Source organism: Xenopus laevis, chromosome 1S (assembly GCF_017654675.1).
Source record: "Xenopus laevis strain J_2021 chromosome 1S, Xenopus_laevis_v10.1, whole genome shotgun sequence".
Lineage (NCBI taxonomy): Eukaryota > Metazoa > Chordata > Amphibia > Anura > Pipidae > Xenopus > Xenopus laevis.
The window spans coordinates 90928288-90946135 of record NC_054372.1 but is presented as its reverse complement, the minus strand read 5'-3'; the positions used below and the strand labels follow the sequence as shown (position 1 = coordinate 90946135).

At 39.9% G+C, this 17848-nt stretch overlaps 1 protein-coding gene across 4 annotated transcripts in view; it reads right to left on the bottom strand.

Moving 5' to 3' along the window:
* Window positions 1-3440: 3440 nt before the first annotated feature.
* Window positions 3441-17848, bottom strand: part of tmem259.S (transmembrane protein 259 S homeolog) — a 30146-nt gene continuing 15738 nt past the window's right edge. Inside the window, exons 12-13 of one of the 4 annotated variants that reach the window (XM_041575022.1) lie at window positions 12676-12710; window positions 5346-5556 (exon numbers count right to left, since the gene is read on the bottom strand). In XM_041575022.1, coding sequence (XP_041430956.1) covers window positions 12693-12710 — 18 coding nt within the window. In that variant the 3' untranslated portion in view covers window positions 5346-5556; window positions 12676-12692. 4 annotated transcript variants of the gene reach the window in all.

Sequence of the window (17848 nt, the reverse complement as noted above, 5' to 3'; positions counted from 1 at the left end):
ACTTCTACATGACCTCGCCAGTTTTTACATTAGAATGTTCAAGTTTCTTTGCTTAATAAATACAAATACAAACAAAGTTTTCAAATGTGTGAGTTTGGGTGCAAACAAAAATTTCAGTGGTGGAAAAAAATCTAATTAGATTTTGATAAATCAGCCCCTAAATGAAGCGTGGTCTTTAAAAGGAAAAAAAAAGACTGTTGCTATGAAATGGTATTTAAAATTTCACCTTGAGACAGGCAAAAGTAAATTACTTTAATCTGCAACCACATAACATTTTTATAGGTGTGGTTCACTTTTATGTTAACTTTTAGTATGTTATAGAGTGGCTAATTCTAAGCAACTTTTCAACTGGTCTTTATTTATTTATTTATTTATTTTTTTTTTAATAATTGCCTTTTTCTTCTCATTTCAGATTTCAAATTAGGCTCACTGACCCCATATAAAAAACAAATTCTTGTAAGGCTACAAAATTATAACTATTGCTTCTTTTTATTGCTCGTATTTCTATTCAGGGCCTCTCCTATCCATATTCCAGTCTCTTATGTAAATCAATGCATGGTTACTAGGAAAATGTGGACCCTAGCGACCAGATTGTTGAAATTGCAGAGCTGCTGAATAAAAAGCTAAATAACCACAAATAATAAAAAATAAAAACCAATGGTAAATTATCTCAGAATATCACTCTTTTCATCATACTAAAAGTTCATTTGAAGGTGAACAACCCCTTTAATATAAGGTGGCCTTTCCTTTTATCTACAAAGTATAAAGAAATACATGCGATGGACATTGGTGTAGAAATTATTTTCAGGTGATTCTTTAAAAAAGTAGCTATTAAAATATATATACAGTAGGGATGCACCGGATCCAGGATCGGGATTCGTCTAGTATTCGGCCTTTTTCAGCAGGATTCGGAAGAATCCTTGTGTGTGGCCGAACCAAATTTGCATATATAAATTAGGTGCAGGAAGGGAAATCACATGACTTTCCATCTCAAAACAAGGAAGCAAAACATTATTTTTCCTTTCCAGCCTCTAATTTGCATATGTAAGGATATTAGGATTCAGATTCGGCTAAATCTTTCACAAAGGATTCGGGGATTCGGCCGAATCCCAAATAGTGGATTTGGTTCATCCCTAATATACAAGTATGGGATCTGGTGTTTTATGGATAAGGGGTCTTTCACTAATTTGGATCACACTATTTTTAGTATTATATTTTTACTAAAAATAATTGAAATATTAAACCTAATAGGATTGTCTCAAATCCGTAATTTGGATCTTTCTGCATAATGGGTTTCCAGAGGACAGATCCCATAAATGTAATATAAATGCAGTCTTTTTTTTACCTCTTACATAGTATTTCTTGGGCCATGTTTGGACAATTTTGGTCCCACTTACATTTATTTACTCATTTATGTTTGACGTGCCTACTCTATAGCAATTCTCTGTATAGATAATGAGGAAGCGTAATGTTCTGTTACACAGTAGTGTTGCATGAGGGTTAAATAAAAATGCATATTAACATAAGGGTTTCACTTGCTACACAGCCAATACATGTGTCATTCCTCCATGCTAGTTCCTTACAGAAAGGGGCTTTGGTTAGACATAATTATGGGACACAACAATATAAATTCTATTGTTTAGTAAACTCCATCGCAAAGAAATTGCTGCAGGAGGCATATGCCTTTTTTTACATTTACATTTTATGAGCTGTAACCCTTCTTAATTAAGAAATCATATGGTGTATAAATGGTTCAGAGGCCATGTAAAATTTGCAACTGTGTAAAAGAGGAATAAGAAGAAAACGGAGCAGTGTTTTCATTGAGTTACAATGGGTAGGAAGCCGAAGACATTTAACATTTCTGCTTCAATCACTTTGGCATTATAAAGGAGTAACTGTGACTCTAGGACTGGAAAATGGCACTTGAGCATGTCATTTTCTAAATGTCTTGCGAAATCAATGAACGGTGTTTGATCAATATAAATGTCTGGAGTGTAACATGTAATATATACCAAATCATTTGGAATAATAAGCCACAGGATCAGGGCTGCATCGGGAATCAAGGGGCTAGGCGCAGAGGTGATTAAATAATTAACTTTATGGTCACCTGGACCCTTGGAAGGAGAATAGAATGGGGTCACAATGAAAAAAAAAAAAAAAAACTTTTTTCAGACCAGAGCATTTTGATTAAAAAAGTTGATTGGAGAGGGGAACATGTATAAGGTAGTGCAGAAAATGATAGGCTGCTCAGCTAAAATGACCTCAAATGCTTTAAAATGACAACAAAACCTGAAAGATGTGAAAGAAAATGTAAAACTACCATTCAAACGGATAGAAGAATAGCCAAAATGGCAAAAACTCAGCCAATAATCAGCTCCAGGAAGATTAAAGAAGGTCTAAAGTTACCCGTGAGTACTGTTACAATTAGAAGACACTAACGTGAAGCCAAGCTATCAGCAAGAAGCCCCGCAAAGTCCCATTGTTAAAAAAAGACGTATACAATTTGCCAAAGAACACATTGACTGGCCTAAAGAGAAATTGCGTAATATTTTGTGGACTGATAAAAGTAAGATTGTTCTTTTTGGGTCTAGGGGCTGCATACAGTTTGTCAGACGACCCTCAAACACTGAATTCAGGCCACAGTACAGTGTGAAGACAGTGAGCATGGTGGCACAAGATATGGGGATGTTTCGCATACTATATGGACTGTATATAAAGGGTTCATACCATACATTTCTTAATTGTCAATTACTAATAGACATTTCCAAAAAACGTGTGAGAATTGGAAAAAAGAGTTTTAAAGGAGAAGGAAAGTGTAAATGTAAGTTTAGCTCCAGTAAAAGTCTTACCTTTAATCTCTTTTACAGTATTTTTAATTTGCATATTTACAGGCATTTATCAGTTTCAAAGCCACTTTAAAAAAATCCAACTAAGGGTAAAAAAATTTCCATCATACTGCTCTCCTTCTACAAGACCAAGGGGCAAATTTACTTACCTTCGAAGTTGCGCCAGCGCTGGCTTCACCGCACTACGCCAGGGCGTCACTAATTCACTAAAATCCAAAGTTGCGCTCAGGGAGGCAAAAGGTAGCGAAGTTGCGCTAGCGTTAATTCGTCAAGCAAAGCGAAGTTACGCTAGCGATGCCTAATTTGCATGGACGTATATGTAGCAGCAAATACATTACACTACACAAGCCCGGGAAAGCTTTATAAAATAAAATAGAGTTTTAATTTTGCCCTATACATGTGCCCACTGTATAGGTGCCATATGCCATATATCAACCTTAAAAAAGTGAATTATTTGAATAAAATGTCTATGGGAGATGGCTTTCCTATAATTTGGAGCTTTCTGAAGAACGGGTTTTCAGACAACTGATCCCATACCCGTATATCTACATTTATATACACATTGTTTCCCCAACACACAGACAGCACTAGGCATTTTACTTTGGATATTAGATTTATTATAATATTTACAGACACCATTTATCAATTTTCATATAGCTTCTCTGGTACAATTAAATAGAAGAGGGGATGGGCTTGAGCAAATTGGCTTGCCTTTATCCCATATTCACTCAATTTACAATAAAAAATAAACAATATAATCAACAGGCTCAGTGCAGGAGATAAGCCACAGTCCCTCCATTAGTGATGTGTAGGGAGCGAAGTGGTAAGGTTGTGGCACGCAGGGTGAGGAATTGTCGTTCTCTGCTCACTAACTGCAATGGAAACACCACAGTAGTTCCCAGAAGCCCAAAATATGCAGATTCTGCAATGACCCTGATGTGCCCCAGCCCTTATGGAAGCCAGTTGCCTATCCCATACACTGCTACAAGGACAAACTAAGTTTCTCCTCTTTTATTTACTTTGATCAGACTTTATTTAATCCTTTAAATATTGCAACATATAGACATTTTGCTATTTGTATCCCAGCGGTGAGAGAATTAATGGCCATAGTAATAGCAAATGTGGAAAGGAACCAGCATATGTCCCCCACAGACATAAATTAAAAACTTGAAGCATATAGCTCTGTCATCATACAGATTGCATTCTGCTAACATCTACAGTTGCATACATACATTGTGTAAACATATGTATACATTTACATACAGGCAGCACCCCCCTCTTCCGCCATATAAGGAACAAAAAGTGCATTGGGGGAAGAAAGATAAAAAGTCATCACACACTCAATATACAGAGTCTCTCTGTCTATGGCCACAGATAGAAAGGCACATATACTTATACACACTATATATACCTCCTGCCTCTTTAAATTACAACTGCATCGGACCTACAAAGGTGATGCCCAACTAAGGTGATACAGACCATCCAACCATTTCCTTGTAATACACTTGACATTCCAAAAGATGTGTAGTGCATTTCAGATTCTGTACACAGTGTCAATTTGAGTTGCATCCCTTAAACAGGATGTGAAAATATGCAAGAGTATAGCCCAGTCCCTTGCAGCGGGTGCAAAGCTAATCTACCCCATACCCTGTGTATAATGGGCAACAAAACAACTTTGACTATTAATGTTTTTATAACTAATAAGAATTTCTGTCCTAAGCAATGTACCCTTCCAGAGAGACATTTGATTCTTAGAATTCTATAGAAAGCACTGACTGGTAGTGTGATGTATGTGTACATGGCAACATTCATATAACCATACATATCCCAAAAATTTGGCTTAGTTTTGGTTTCCATCATAGTATGGAAATGTGAATATTTCATGTACCCTTGTATGCAGCTAAAGTGTGATTTAGGAGGATTCTATTAGAATGTGAATGAGAATGTCTTGTAAAGCCAATGTGAGTCAGCCTAAACCAACTCATGCATGCGCTGGTGTGTGACTTTGCTCCTGGCTCCATTAGCAGGGTTTTGCTCCGTATAATTCTGAAGAAATTATTCCATAGCAGTAAGGGACTACCAGCAAAATATTTCGTTGCGAGTCTGCTTACAAGTCCACTGCAGGGTGCTCTTTATCATTTGCACTCTGGGAGGTGGTTTCTACACGCTGTAATGCAGAAGCAGCTATAGTGGGACTGCTCTGCTCGGACTCTAAACTGGTTGCTAAGGATCTCACAGAACTACAGTCTATTATGGGAGATATCATGCTCCCCTGAAGCTCAGTCTGATCTGTTGAGCAGGAATTGTGGGGAAAAATCAGAACAGGAGGAGGATCTCCAGTTTGTGTTACTGCAGCAATTTCCGGTGTATGTGTACCAATGCTTGCTTCTTGGGCTCTATCTTGTGGTCTCATGGACACAGCAGGTAGTATCCCAGTTACCACTTGCTGTGAGGTTCCAGTCACCTCTTCAAGCAACACATCACTTATAGCCCCTTCTGTAGTGCTGTAGTCACTCGCTACTGGCTGCTGACTGGGATCTCTAGGAGCTTGTGCAGGTGATGGCTCTGATGCAGTATTATTGTTGAGATTGTCCTGTAGGCTGGTCTGATTTTGCCCTGCTTGCTGGTTTTGAAGAAGCATCTCTTGGATTCTTATCTGTTGCAAGATGGCAGGAAGCTCGTAGTGATGGAAGAAATAGATCATTGAGTGCTATTGAGATAAAATTAAAAGTGCAATTACTGAACAAACTGAAAATACCAAAACATTCAAAATATTATATATTTGCAGTATACAAAACTAAACAAGTATTGCCCAACATACTGTATAAGTTTCTCAGTAAATCCACAATAGCTTAATTTGAAAAAAAAAAAAATTACCTATGGATTTTGCCATCTCCATAAACTAATTTAAAACATTTTTTAAATTATTTTTTTATCTTTGTAATAATAAAACAGTACATTGTACTTGATGTTAACTAAGCTACATGAATCTATATTGGTAGCAAACAATCTATTAGATATATTTAATATAACAGATTTTTAGTAAAATTAAGGGGTTTTTCCCTTGATTTGGTCACCAAATCTTATCTGACAAATACTAAGCCCCAAACATTCCAGATGGCAGATCTCGTAACTCATTCTGCCTGAAGTTTTAGATTTGTCAGTGAAATTTATATTGAAACCAGTATCTGTCTGTCCCTTTGCTATTGGCTTCTAAGCTTCACAGAATACAGAAATTCAGCTCTCCTCCAGTCAAGATCCAAGTTCCCACAATGCCTTGCAGACTTTTCTTATTCTGCTTAAAGGAACAGTAAAGGGTTTAAAGGAGAGACAATATAATGTACTTTTGCCCTGCACTGCAAAACTGGTGTGTTTACTTCAGAAAGACTACTATAGTTTATATCAGTGTTCCCCAACCAGTGGCTCGTGAGCAACATGTTGCTCACCAACCCCATGGATGTTGCCAACAGAGGCCTCAAAGCAGGTGCTTATTTTTAAATTACAGGCTTGGAGGCAAATATTAATTGCATAAAAACGAATTATACTGCCAAGTAGAGCCTCCTGTAGGCTGCCAGTCCACATTGGGTGTACAAAATAGCCAATCACAGCCACTATTTGGCATCCCCCGGGACTTTTCTTCATGCTTTCCAACTTTTTTTACATTTGAATGGGTAAAAAAAGGTTGGGGACACCTGGTTTATATACTGTAAACAATCTGTGTAGCCATTCAAGCACAGGATACACAGTAGACAACAGATAAGTTCTGAAGAATCCCATTGTATACTACAGAGCTTATTTGGTATCTACTTTGTATCCTGTGCCTTTTCTCCTTTTTCAGCTTAAATGGCTACACGGTAGTATAGTTGTGTTTCTGAAGCAAAAACACAAGTTTTACCAATGCAGCACAACAGTGCATTATATTTTCAGTACTTTAGGACACTTTCATTTTTGGTGTTACTGGTCCTACAATTTTATTAATAACAGAATAGTGGAATGAATTGTGCAAACTGGAGTCCTGGCTGGAGGAAAGAGGATAACCTATACAGTGCTGTACGAGTAGCCAGGAATATAAGAGGAGTAACATTTTAAGAGGCAGACAGACATAGCTTTCAATTGCAATTACATTTACAGACACAGAAAAGTTACTTAGAATTTCATCTTTGTTCATTATGTAAGAAATTTACTTTGGGTGAAGATACAGATAGATCAAAGGAAATTAAAATCAGGACCAAAACAAGGGGTAAGTGATAGAGGTAGAGAACATTAAGCAACTCATTGTCTTTCCTCCCTTTGTCAGCTGGTCTGCTTTATGACGTCCCATCTTTGAGAATTCCATCTTTGGTTATTGTGGAAGGACATATGCTTTTTTTTTTTTTTAGATTTTGTGAAATGTTAAATTATTAAATAATTTATCACTATATAATAAATAGAAAACACTCTTTTTTCATATATTTTGTTCAAAAACTAATGTGGGAGTGGTTACTGAAATCAAGTGGTAGAGGGGAACTTTTTCATTCAAACAATTGCAATTTGGCACACTGAGGAACAATATCATTAAGGAGCAAATGTGAGTTCCGATTTTAATAAAAACTCACCCGTGTTCTATTTATTCCTATGGGGTTTTGGAAGCGCACCCATTGATAAATATCCTTTCCAAAATCCCATAGGAATGAACAGATCGTGGGTTAGTTTTTTTATATTAAAACCTGACCCTAAGTGTTGCACTTGCATATGTTACCTGTATATTATCTTTAAAACCGCATGGGTTTGATTTTTCATTTAAATTGTCCTTTATTTGGACATGCTTATTATATACTGTTAGTAACAGTTTTCACATTTTATTTATCATATTGAATCTCACAATATTATTTTTTTTTACCTTGTTAATTTTGTCAAACCCTTTACTACATTTTTACAATTTGATAAATTAATTGCTGACATTCTGTTACAGTGCTAGAAAATGTATCAACTAGTGTATAAAATGTTAACAGTAAAAATGTAAAAATGTGAGGGTGCTGCTATGCTGATCCTTTAGTGAAGGACACATGGGGGGGGGGTTAGTAAGTAGTATTCCCATGAATGCCTTGCAACATCTAAAGACATCATACTCTATATAGGATACACAAAATTAGGTCTTTTTCATGCAACATATTGACAACTTTAATGGAAGCCCTAACTACATTAGACAAGATCAATATCTTCATTTGGAAGTGTCTTTTCTACATTTTTAATCAGTTGCCTCTTATGGATAATCAATGGATTGATACAGGATACCCCTTTAATCCATTACTTCCATCTCACTAGTCATCTAGTGCAGAGTGCTGTCCAAGGTCTGCTGATTGGTAAAGGTATGTCTTAATTAGTGGTGTAAAGATCAAAACCTTGGTCAGAAATATAAGGAGTGAACCTTTATCATGACTGTATATGTGACAACACTATTAGTATGGCTCCTTCCCATACAAAAATGTCAAAAAAAGGTTTTCCAGGGATAAATACAAATGACTACAGACTATTTTGGAGACCTTGGTAATGACAGGTACCTAATGTAAATATGATCATTGTGCTTGTTTCTTGAGCGATATGTGAAACTACTGGTGCCAATTAAAGATAAAATGACTGAACCTTTTCAGACACTCAAGGAGAAAATAATTATTTTGACAACAATTCATAAAGGGTTGCTTATCATATTACATATTCAAGTAATAGTCAAATTGCAAGCCACTATCATCTGCAATATAACAGTGCAGTATTTACAATATTCTATGCCCATGACCTTCTTCTCTAGAACTAGAACTATTAGCATGGCACAGACAAATTTTTTGTTTAATTTGCTGGACCATTATGGGAACTAGGGATGGGCGAATTTTACCCGTTTCGCCAAAAATTCGCCGCCAGCGAAATGTCGCCGACGCCCATTAAAGTCTATGGGCGTCAAAAACATTTTGTCCCACGGCGAAATTTTTTTGACGCGCGTTTTTTTATTTTGACGCACACCACCATACAAGTCTATGGGCGTCATTTTTTCAGCGAAACAAGGCGAAAGAATTACCCCATCCCTAATGGAAACCATGACCGGTACTATTGCAAAGGGAGTCATATACTAAATGGAAATACAAAGGAGTGACCAAACTTCTTGTAACAGAAGGTCCCACTATCTTGGATCAAGGCTTTCTCTGTTGAGTTGTTCATCACAAAGATGTTTAAAAAAAAAATAATAAAAACATGCCCAATCTGCCCATTTTGTGTACCACTGTTATCACATAACTACACAGTCTTCCTTGCTTTCAACTGCCAAAAGAATTTGAGAGGTATGATGGAAAGTGATTCTGAGCCAGCACTACTGCTCAATCTCTAATATACTGTACATAAACTACTGTAACCTGAATAAGCATGGGTTTCTTTCTTGTCAATTATTTTGTGTTAGGGAGCTGCTATCTGGTTACCTTCCCATTGTTGTTGTTAGGCTGCTGGGGGGGGGGAGGAGGTGATATCACCCCAACTTGCAGTACAGCAGTAAAGAGTGACTACATTTATCTGAGCACAAGTCACATGACTGGGGGCAGCTGGGAAAACAGGATTTTTGATACTCACCGTTAAATCTGTTTCTCTGTAGTCGATAAGGGGGACACAGGGACAGATGGGATTAAGCTCCACCCTCTAGGAGGCTGGACACTTAGAATAAAAAAAGGAAAGGGGCGTGCCATTACCATGGCTTAACCCTAGCTAGAACTAAACCATTCAGTTTGTACCAAAGAGACTGCTAAACAACAAACATAAACTGCAGAAATGGTAAACAGGAAGAAACTTTTCACTCGCGGACCAATAGATCCAACTCGCTGAAGGGCGAGAAGCCCTGTGTCCCCCTTATCGACTACAGAAAAAACAGATTTAACGGTGAGTAACAAAAATTCTGTTTTCTCTGTCGGACTTAACAAAGCAGCCCCAACAAAAACAGGATGGGAGCGAGGTAATGACATTATTGCACCACAGAATGCAAAACCTTACGGCCAAAGGAAGCTTCGGCTGAGGAAAACGTGTCGAGACAATAGAATTTTGTAAATGTGTGCACAGAGGACCAGGTAGCAAAAGGGCATCCAGGACAATGTTGAGATCCCAACCTGGAGTCGGATGGCGGAATGGAGGGGCGACATGAGCCACTCCTTGAAGAAATGTACGGACTAAGTCATCCATGTCCAAACGTGACTGAAGCAAAACCGAAAATGCAGATACCTGTACCTTTAAGGAGCTAAGTTTTAGGCCCAACTGCAAACCTCTTTGGAGGAAGGATAATATTCTAGGAATGAGTATACAAAATAAAAAAGATAGGTAGCACCATCCATTGAAAGAGATTTAGTCCCAAATGGTGGTGTGCAAGGTCAAATATCATATATAATTAACCAGAAAAGGAAAAAGTATGACCCATAGTTTTGCACCTTCCCACTCTTTTAATCTGAGGTCCCAATGATAGGAACATAAATAAAACCTAACTTTTATTATTCACCTCTAAAATTGATACCAAACAAAAGAAACATATATTACATTTAATAAAAACAAGGTTAGGTGCGGAAGCTGAATAGACACGAAGTCAGCAGCTACTAAACGGTTTTCAAAAATTGAGAAAGTTATTTGGGTTTCAATTCACAGTAAAAACTGTTTCCCCACGTCTAACTCAATCAGCAGCAAGGTTCTGGTGATCAGCGGTACACTGGCGGACCCGAGTGGTATCACAGGTCACTCAGTAACCTGGTATCGAGTTAAGCCAGAGTGTGGCAACACACAGTTTTTGCAAAATAACTGTACTCGTGTACATATGTGTGAAGGTGAATTTGACCTAAACGTCAGCTTAAGTGAGGTTGCATCGAGGGGGGATCATTTGGCCCAATATTCTACACCCTCCCAAACCTTCCTTAGCAACGCCTTCCTATATCGTGGCTGTAGGAAAGTGGCGGCGTGATCAATGAAGGAACGAACCTTCCGGTGTCAAGTACAGTTTCCTGGAACAAGATAGAGCAGACGCACGCCCACGGCAATCTCCTGAAGATAACGCCTGGTGCTCAGTAATAGAGGGTACGGCAACCTCAAAATGTAGTCAAGAAACAAAGATACCGGCACACAAGGCTTGCTTGCAGGGAAACCCTTGTTTTAATTCAAAAGTGCGGAAGTGCAACGTTTCGGGGACACGCCCCTTTCTCAAGCATACGGAATCATTAGTGAACAAGGTATATATAGGTAAAACAATTAAAAAATTTGCATGATAATTAGATTTACATAATTAGAAAAATAGTTTTCTTTTAAAAGTGAATCAAAATACAAAAGTGCATACACATTAAAACAGTAGCAGTCCACATCTCGCCTTTCCACCCAGGGCTAGATAATTATTCCCTTTCCCATACATGCAGGGTGAGTTATTTTGCAACTTTTCGTAACCATTAATTGCCATTTTGTTTCTAGTTCTACTGACTGCTACTTTGTGAGTTCTTTCTTCTCAAGAAATTGTTACTGCGTCAAAATGTTGCACTGTATGTTTATACTATTGATTTTGCAAACAGACTTCATCACAATTTTTAAGGCTTTCTAATTTTTTATTGGAATCCGGATCTTTTCACTAATTATGGACATTATCTGGTTTTATTATCACTTGCACAGGAAAGGTGAGATGTGGACTGCTACTGTTTTAATGTGTATGCACTTTTGTATTTTGATTCACTTTTAAAAGAAAACAATTTTTCTAATTATGTAAATCTAATTATCATGCAAATTTTTTAATTGTTTTACCTATATATACCTTGTTCACTAATGATTCCGTATGCTTGAGAAAGGGGCGTGTCCCCGAAACGTTGCACTTCCGCACTTTTGAATTAAAGCAAGGGTTTCCCTGCAAGCAAGCCTTGTGTGCCGGTATCTTTGTTTCTTAAGTACAGTTTCCTCCCACACCACCCTTCCTTTACCGTTCGCCCGGAGAACTCAGCACTGTAATCCGACTAGCGCCATAGATCGAGCCCACAGCAATGTGCCGTAGCACACCAAGCCACCCTTCCGACCTTCCACCCTTCCGCCTGTTCGCCCACCAGTCTCATAGAATATGGAGAAGCCGCACACCACACACTCCCAAAGGTTCTTATCCTGGTGCCCAGTGATAGAGGAATCGGCAGCCTCACAACAAGGGTAAGAAGAATTTCACCGGCACACAGGAATTGTAGTAGCAGGGCAAGCCCTTGCAATTTTATTATGCAGTAGTGCAACGTTTCGGGGTCACGCCCCTTTGTCAAGCATAGTGTGGACAAGTGCAGACATGATTTAAAGGGTGTGCAATTAACAAATTAGCATATTTAACAAGCAATGCTGTGAAAAAAGTACTTTGCATTGAAAAAGATTTTTACATATCAAGATGCCATTTAAAATGCAATGTTAAAGTGAAAAAATATGCATCCAGGTGCCAATTAACAATACACTGATATAAAATTTCATAGTGGAAAATGCAGTTAAAAAGGACAATGTTAAAAGATATTGCAGTAAAAACCTGTTTAGTAGAAAAATTTAGTGAAAATATTTTTATCAAAAATGCCCATCAAAAAGAACATAATAAAAGATCAGTTAAAGTCCATAAGTGGTAGTCCTTTATTTTGACTTCACGTAGTGCTGGAAGTGATGAAATATAAAGGTGAATATCTAAGAGAAAATTTTTAAAAAAACAATATGGCAACACAAAGGCCATGAAAAAAAAGTTAAAATTGTGACAGCTAGACAGATTCGATTAAAAGAGTAACAAATACTTAAAATAAGATAACCCTGCATCCTAAAGGGATGGGGAAAAAAAAGGACACTTTACCTGTCCCTGAAGGGATCTCATAACAAAGTTTTTATCTGAAAGGAGAAGGAATAGCATTAGTATATATTTCTACCATTCCATAATTTTATAAATAACACGACATATTGTACTCCTCGTTAAGCCCCTTCGGGGCCCTGCTTTGCACTTTCCCCTGCAGGAATTGCGGACACTGCAGTGGGATTATCCCTGGGGAGTATGTCACACATCCTTTGCAAGGTTCTAAACATTCGATTAAAGGTTTTTTCACCTGTGACACCAGCAATGTGATCTATTGCCTGAAATGCCCCTGTGGTCTGGCCTATGTGGGCCAGACATCCAGATCCATTAAAAGATTATATGAACATAAGTCCACAATCAGGAATTATCAACTACCTGCCGTTGGTCAAACAACTTTAGGGACACAAGCAACTACTACGGATAAAGAAAAGGAGTTGGTTAAAACTAAACGAGAAACCCTTCTAGCCAAACACTTTTTCACACATGGCCACAGGGTGGTGCAGCTCCGCTGGCAGGTGTTAGAAAAAGTTATGTGTAAACAGGGCCAAGATATCAAAAGAGCTCTACTACAAAGGGAGTGCTATTGGATCTGGGCATTGCAAAGCAGGGCCCCGAAGGGGCTTAACGAGGAGTACAATATGTCGTGTTATTTATAAAATTATGGAATGGTAGAAATATATACTAATGCTATTCCTTCTCCTTTCAGATAAAAACTTTGTTATGAGATCCCTTCAGGGACAGGTAAAGTGTCCTTTTTTTTCCCCATCCCTTTAGGATGCAGGGTTATCTTATTTTAAGTATTTGTTACTCTTTTAATCGAATCTGTCTAGCTGTCACAATTTTAACTTTTTTTTCATGGCCTTTGTGTTGCCATATTGTTTTTTTAAAAATTTTCTCTTAGATATTCACCTTTATATTTCATCACTTCCAGTACTACGTGAAGTCAAAATAAAGGACTACCACTTATGGACTTTAACTGATCTTTTATTATGTTCTTTTTGATGGGCATTTTTGATAAAAATATTTTCACTAAATTTTTCTACTAAACAGGTTTTTACTGCAATATCTTTTAACATTGTCCTTTTTAACTGCATTTTCCACTATGAAATTTTATATCAGTGTATTGTTAATTGGCACCTGGATGCATATTTTTTCACTTTAACATTGCATTTTAAATGGCATCTTGATATGTAAAAATCTTTTTCAATGCAAAGTACTTTTTTCACAGCAATGCTTGTTAAATATGCTAATTTGTTAATTGCACACCCTTTAAATCATGTCTGCACTTGTCCACACTATGCTTGACAAAGGGGCGTGACCCCGAAACGTTGCACTACTGCATAATAAAATTGCAAGGGCTTGCCCTGCTACTACAATTCCTGTGTGCCGGTGAAATTCTTCTCGCCCACCAGTCTCTACAGATAACCGTCCCTGCCTAACAATTTAAAAATATAATTAAAGGAAGCGCCTGACGCGCGTTTCGCTTGCAACCTGCGGGCTTTGTCAAGGAGGAAACTGTACTTGACACCGGAAGGTTCGTTCCTTCATTGATCACGCCGCCACTTTCCTACAGCCACGATATAGGAAGGCGTTGCTAAGGAAGGTTTGGGAGGGTGTAGAATATTGGGCCAAATGATCCCCCCTCGATGCAACCTCACTTAAGCTGACGTTTAGGTCAACTTCACCTTCACACATATGTACACGAGTACAGTTATTTTGCAAAAACTGTGTGTTGCCACACTCTGGCTTAACTCGATACCAGGTTACTGAGTGACCTGTGATACCACTCGGGTCCATTCTGTCCGCCAGTGTACCGCTGATCACCAGCACCTTGCTGCTGATTGAGTTAGACGTGGGGAAACAGTTTTTACTGTGAATTGAAACCCATATAACTTTCTCAATTTTTGAAAACCGTTTAGTAGCTGCTGACTTCGTCTATTCAGCTTCCGCACCTAACCTTGTTTTTATTAAATGTAATATATGTTTCTTTCGTTTTGTATCAATTTTAGAGGTTAATAATAAAAGTTAGGTTTTATTTATTTTCCTATCATTGGGACCTCAGATTAAAAGAGTGGGAAGGTGCAAAACTATGGGTCATACTTTTTCCTTTTCTGGTTAATTATATTCGAGGAATGATACAGTCCATGAAGGAAGATTCTGCAGAGGGAATGGCTGTCTCCCTGCACCAGTTCCAATAGCTACGCCAAACTCTGTGATATGCCTTAGAAGAAGTAGATTTGCGTGACTTTAACATGGTGGCGATGACATCCTCTGCTATCCCCTTTCGTCTCCAGATGGCTGCCTCAACAGCCATCCCATCAAAGTGAAGAGACCAGGATTGTGATGAGCTATGGGACCTTGAAGTAACAGGTCGCTCCGCAGGCTTAGTCTCAGAGGTTGTGCTATGGACATCTCTTGAAGATCAAAGAACCACGTTCTCCGAGGCCAAAAAGGAGCTATCACGATGATCGTGATGTGAGATTGTCTGATCTTCTTCAGCAACCAGAAGAAGGAAGCATGGGAAGTGGAGGAAAGACATAGGCGAGATCGAACTGCCAGGGCTGGGTCATGGCATCTATTCCCACTGCAAGTGGATTGCCTGAGAGCGCAAAGAGGGCTGGCACCTTGCGATTGACTCTGGAAGCCATCAAGTCGATCTCGGGGACACCCCAATGACTGACCAGCTCCGCAAATGTTTCCGGGTGAAGTTCCCATTCTCCTGGATCTAGTAGGTTTCCACTGAGGAAGTCTGCCCAATGGCAGATAGTCTTACTGAGCTGGCTTCCGCCCAGTTTAGTATCTGTTGAACCTCTGCCAATGCGGCCTTGCTGCGTGTTCTGCCTTGTCTGTCGATGTATGCAACGGTAGTGGAGTTGTCGCTCTGCACCCTTACAGCCTTGGCTTGGAGGTTGTGCGACCAGTGTCTGAGAGATAGTTTTACCGCTCGTAGTTCCAGAATGTTGATTGAGAGTTTAAACTCCCCGGGAGACCATAGACCTTGTGCGGACCGACAGTTCCATGTTGCGCCCCAGCCCCGAAGTCTGGCGTCTGTCGTTATCACTAACCAATCTGGTGTCGCCTCGGATTGTCCTTCGGATAGGTTGGTCGGTCTGAGCCACCAAAGGAGAGACTCCCTTGTTGAGGCGAGAAGGGAGATTCTCTGAGATAAGGATCCTCCTTTCCATGTGGCTAGGATGTTGGATTGAAGCGGACAAAGATGCAACTGTGCGAAGGGGACCGCCTTGATCGAAGAGACCATCAGTCCCAGAACCTTCATCAATAACTGTATGGTGGGTCTGGGGGTCTGAAGTAAGATGTGTACCTGATTTCTTATCTTCTCCTGTTTCTCCGAAGATAGGCTCACTCGCTGTGTACAAGTGTTGAACTTGAGGCCCAGTAATGTCATCTGGTGACTGGGGATCAAGTTGGACTTGTTCCAATTGATGGTCCAGCTGAATTCTTGTAGTAAGGAAATAGCCTTCTGAAGATCCCGTTTGCTCTTGTTTTCCGTCCTGGCCTTCAGGAGCAGGTCGTCCAGGTAAGGAGTCACCAATATGCCCTGGAGTTGTAGGGTTGCTGCGGTCACCGCCATCAGCTTGGTGAAGACCCTGGGGACTAATGAGAGACCGAAGGGGAGCACTACAAATTGGTAGTGTCGCTTTCTGAAGGCAAACCTCAGAAACTGGTGATGAGGTGGCCAAATTGATGGAGATAAGCATCCTTGGCGTCCAGGGACATCATCCACTGATCTTCTCCGTCCCCCGTATTACTGAACGAAGAGTTTCCATTTTGAATTTGCCCGATCTGATGAAATTCTTGAGGAATTTTGGGTCCAACACCGGTCTGAAGGAGCCGTCTCGCTTGGGAACCAGGAACAGATTGGAGTAGAACCCTAAGAATGTCTCTGAGGGATGCACTGGGATGATCACTCCACTTTGTTCCATCTTGTGGACACAGTCTAGGAAGGCTAGAGCCTTGGTCGGACTGGTAGGGAGTCTGGACATGAGGAATTTTCGAGGAGGGGGAGAAGAGAAGTCGAGGTGATAACCTTCTGAAATGATCTCGTTTACCCAGGCATCTGAAGAGTGCCGGAGCCAGACCTCCCGGAATTGCAGCAGTCTGCCCCCTAAGGACTGCCGCGATCCCGGACGGGGTGCCCCGTCAGCCTGAGGCAGACTTATTGGCTGAAGTCTTGCTGTGGAACTTGTTAGTCTTCCATGAAGGACGTCCCTTGTCGGCTTGCTTAGAGCGAAAGTTGAAGCATCTGGGAGGACTGTATCTTCTAGAAAATCGACTAGACTGTCCTTGAAAAATGTGGATTTAGGAAACCGAGCGTCCACAGTCGGAGGCATTGACCACTTTTCCACCAGGTCCCTATGAAAGGAAAATTTTCGAGTGGCCTGAAATTTCCGTTCTGGGGAGTTCCATTCTTCTTGGACTATGCTGATAAGCTGTTCATGAGAAGGAAAACAGACTGAAGACTTGTGTTGTCTCTTAAACAGGCTGGCTATCTGAGACTGTTGCTCTGTAGATGGGGTGACCTTAAGAATCTCAGTAACCCCTTGAATAATACGGTCGATGCTGGACATCGCGGCCCGTGGTCTCCACTTCTGCTTCCGAAGAGACTTCGGAAGGGAGCAGAGAGGAGTCTAGTGTGCCCCTTAGACTTCTCTGATCTTTTGCACTTGCTGCTGGATTTGAGGTCCAGTTTAGCTAGAGCTCTGCCTAAGGTATTTGCAATGGAAGGAAGATTCTGTAAAGAACCTAAGGACTGAGAAACTTGAAGTGCCCAAAGGCTGGAGGTTCCGTGGAGGATCTAGGAGAGGGAACTTGGGGAGAAACCTCTGATATGGGGGACCCAGAAGGAGCCGCCGTGGTAGTATTGTCACTAAGATCAGGGTTGGCAACCAGAGCAGGGGAGGAAGACAGACCTTTTTTGCAAGACCTGCAGAGGGGCTCACCCTGACCTCCTTGAATTTTTGCTTGCCATTTTTTGCAGGCCAAATAGGTAATTTGTGCTGTTGCTTTTGCTGGTGCTCTTCCCCCCCCACCCTCGGGAAAAGTCCTCCTGACTTACCCTCTGCCATTATAGCAGTGTCTGAAGTACCTGCTGGATGGCTGGAGAATCTCTGCTTTGGAGCAGAAAAAACAATTTCTGTATAGCGATGTACCCTGG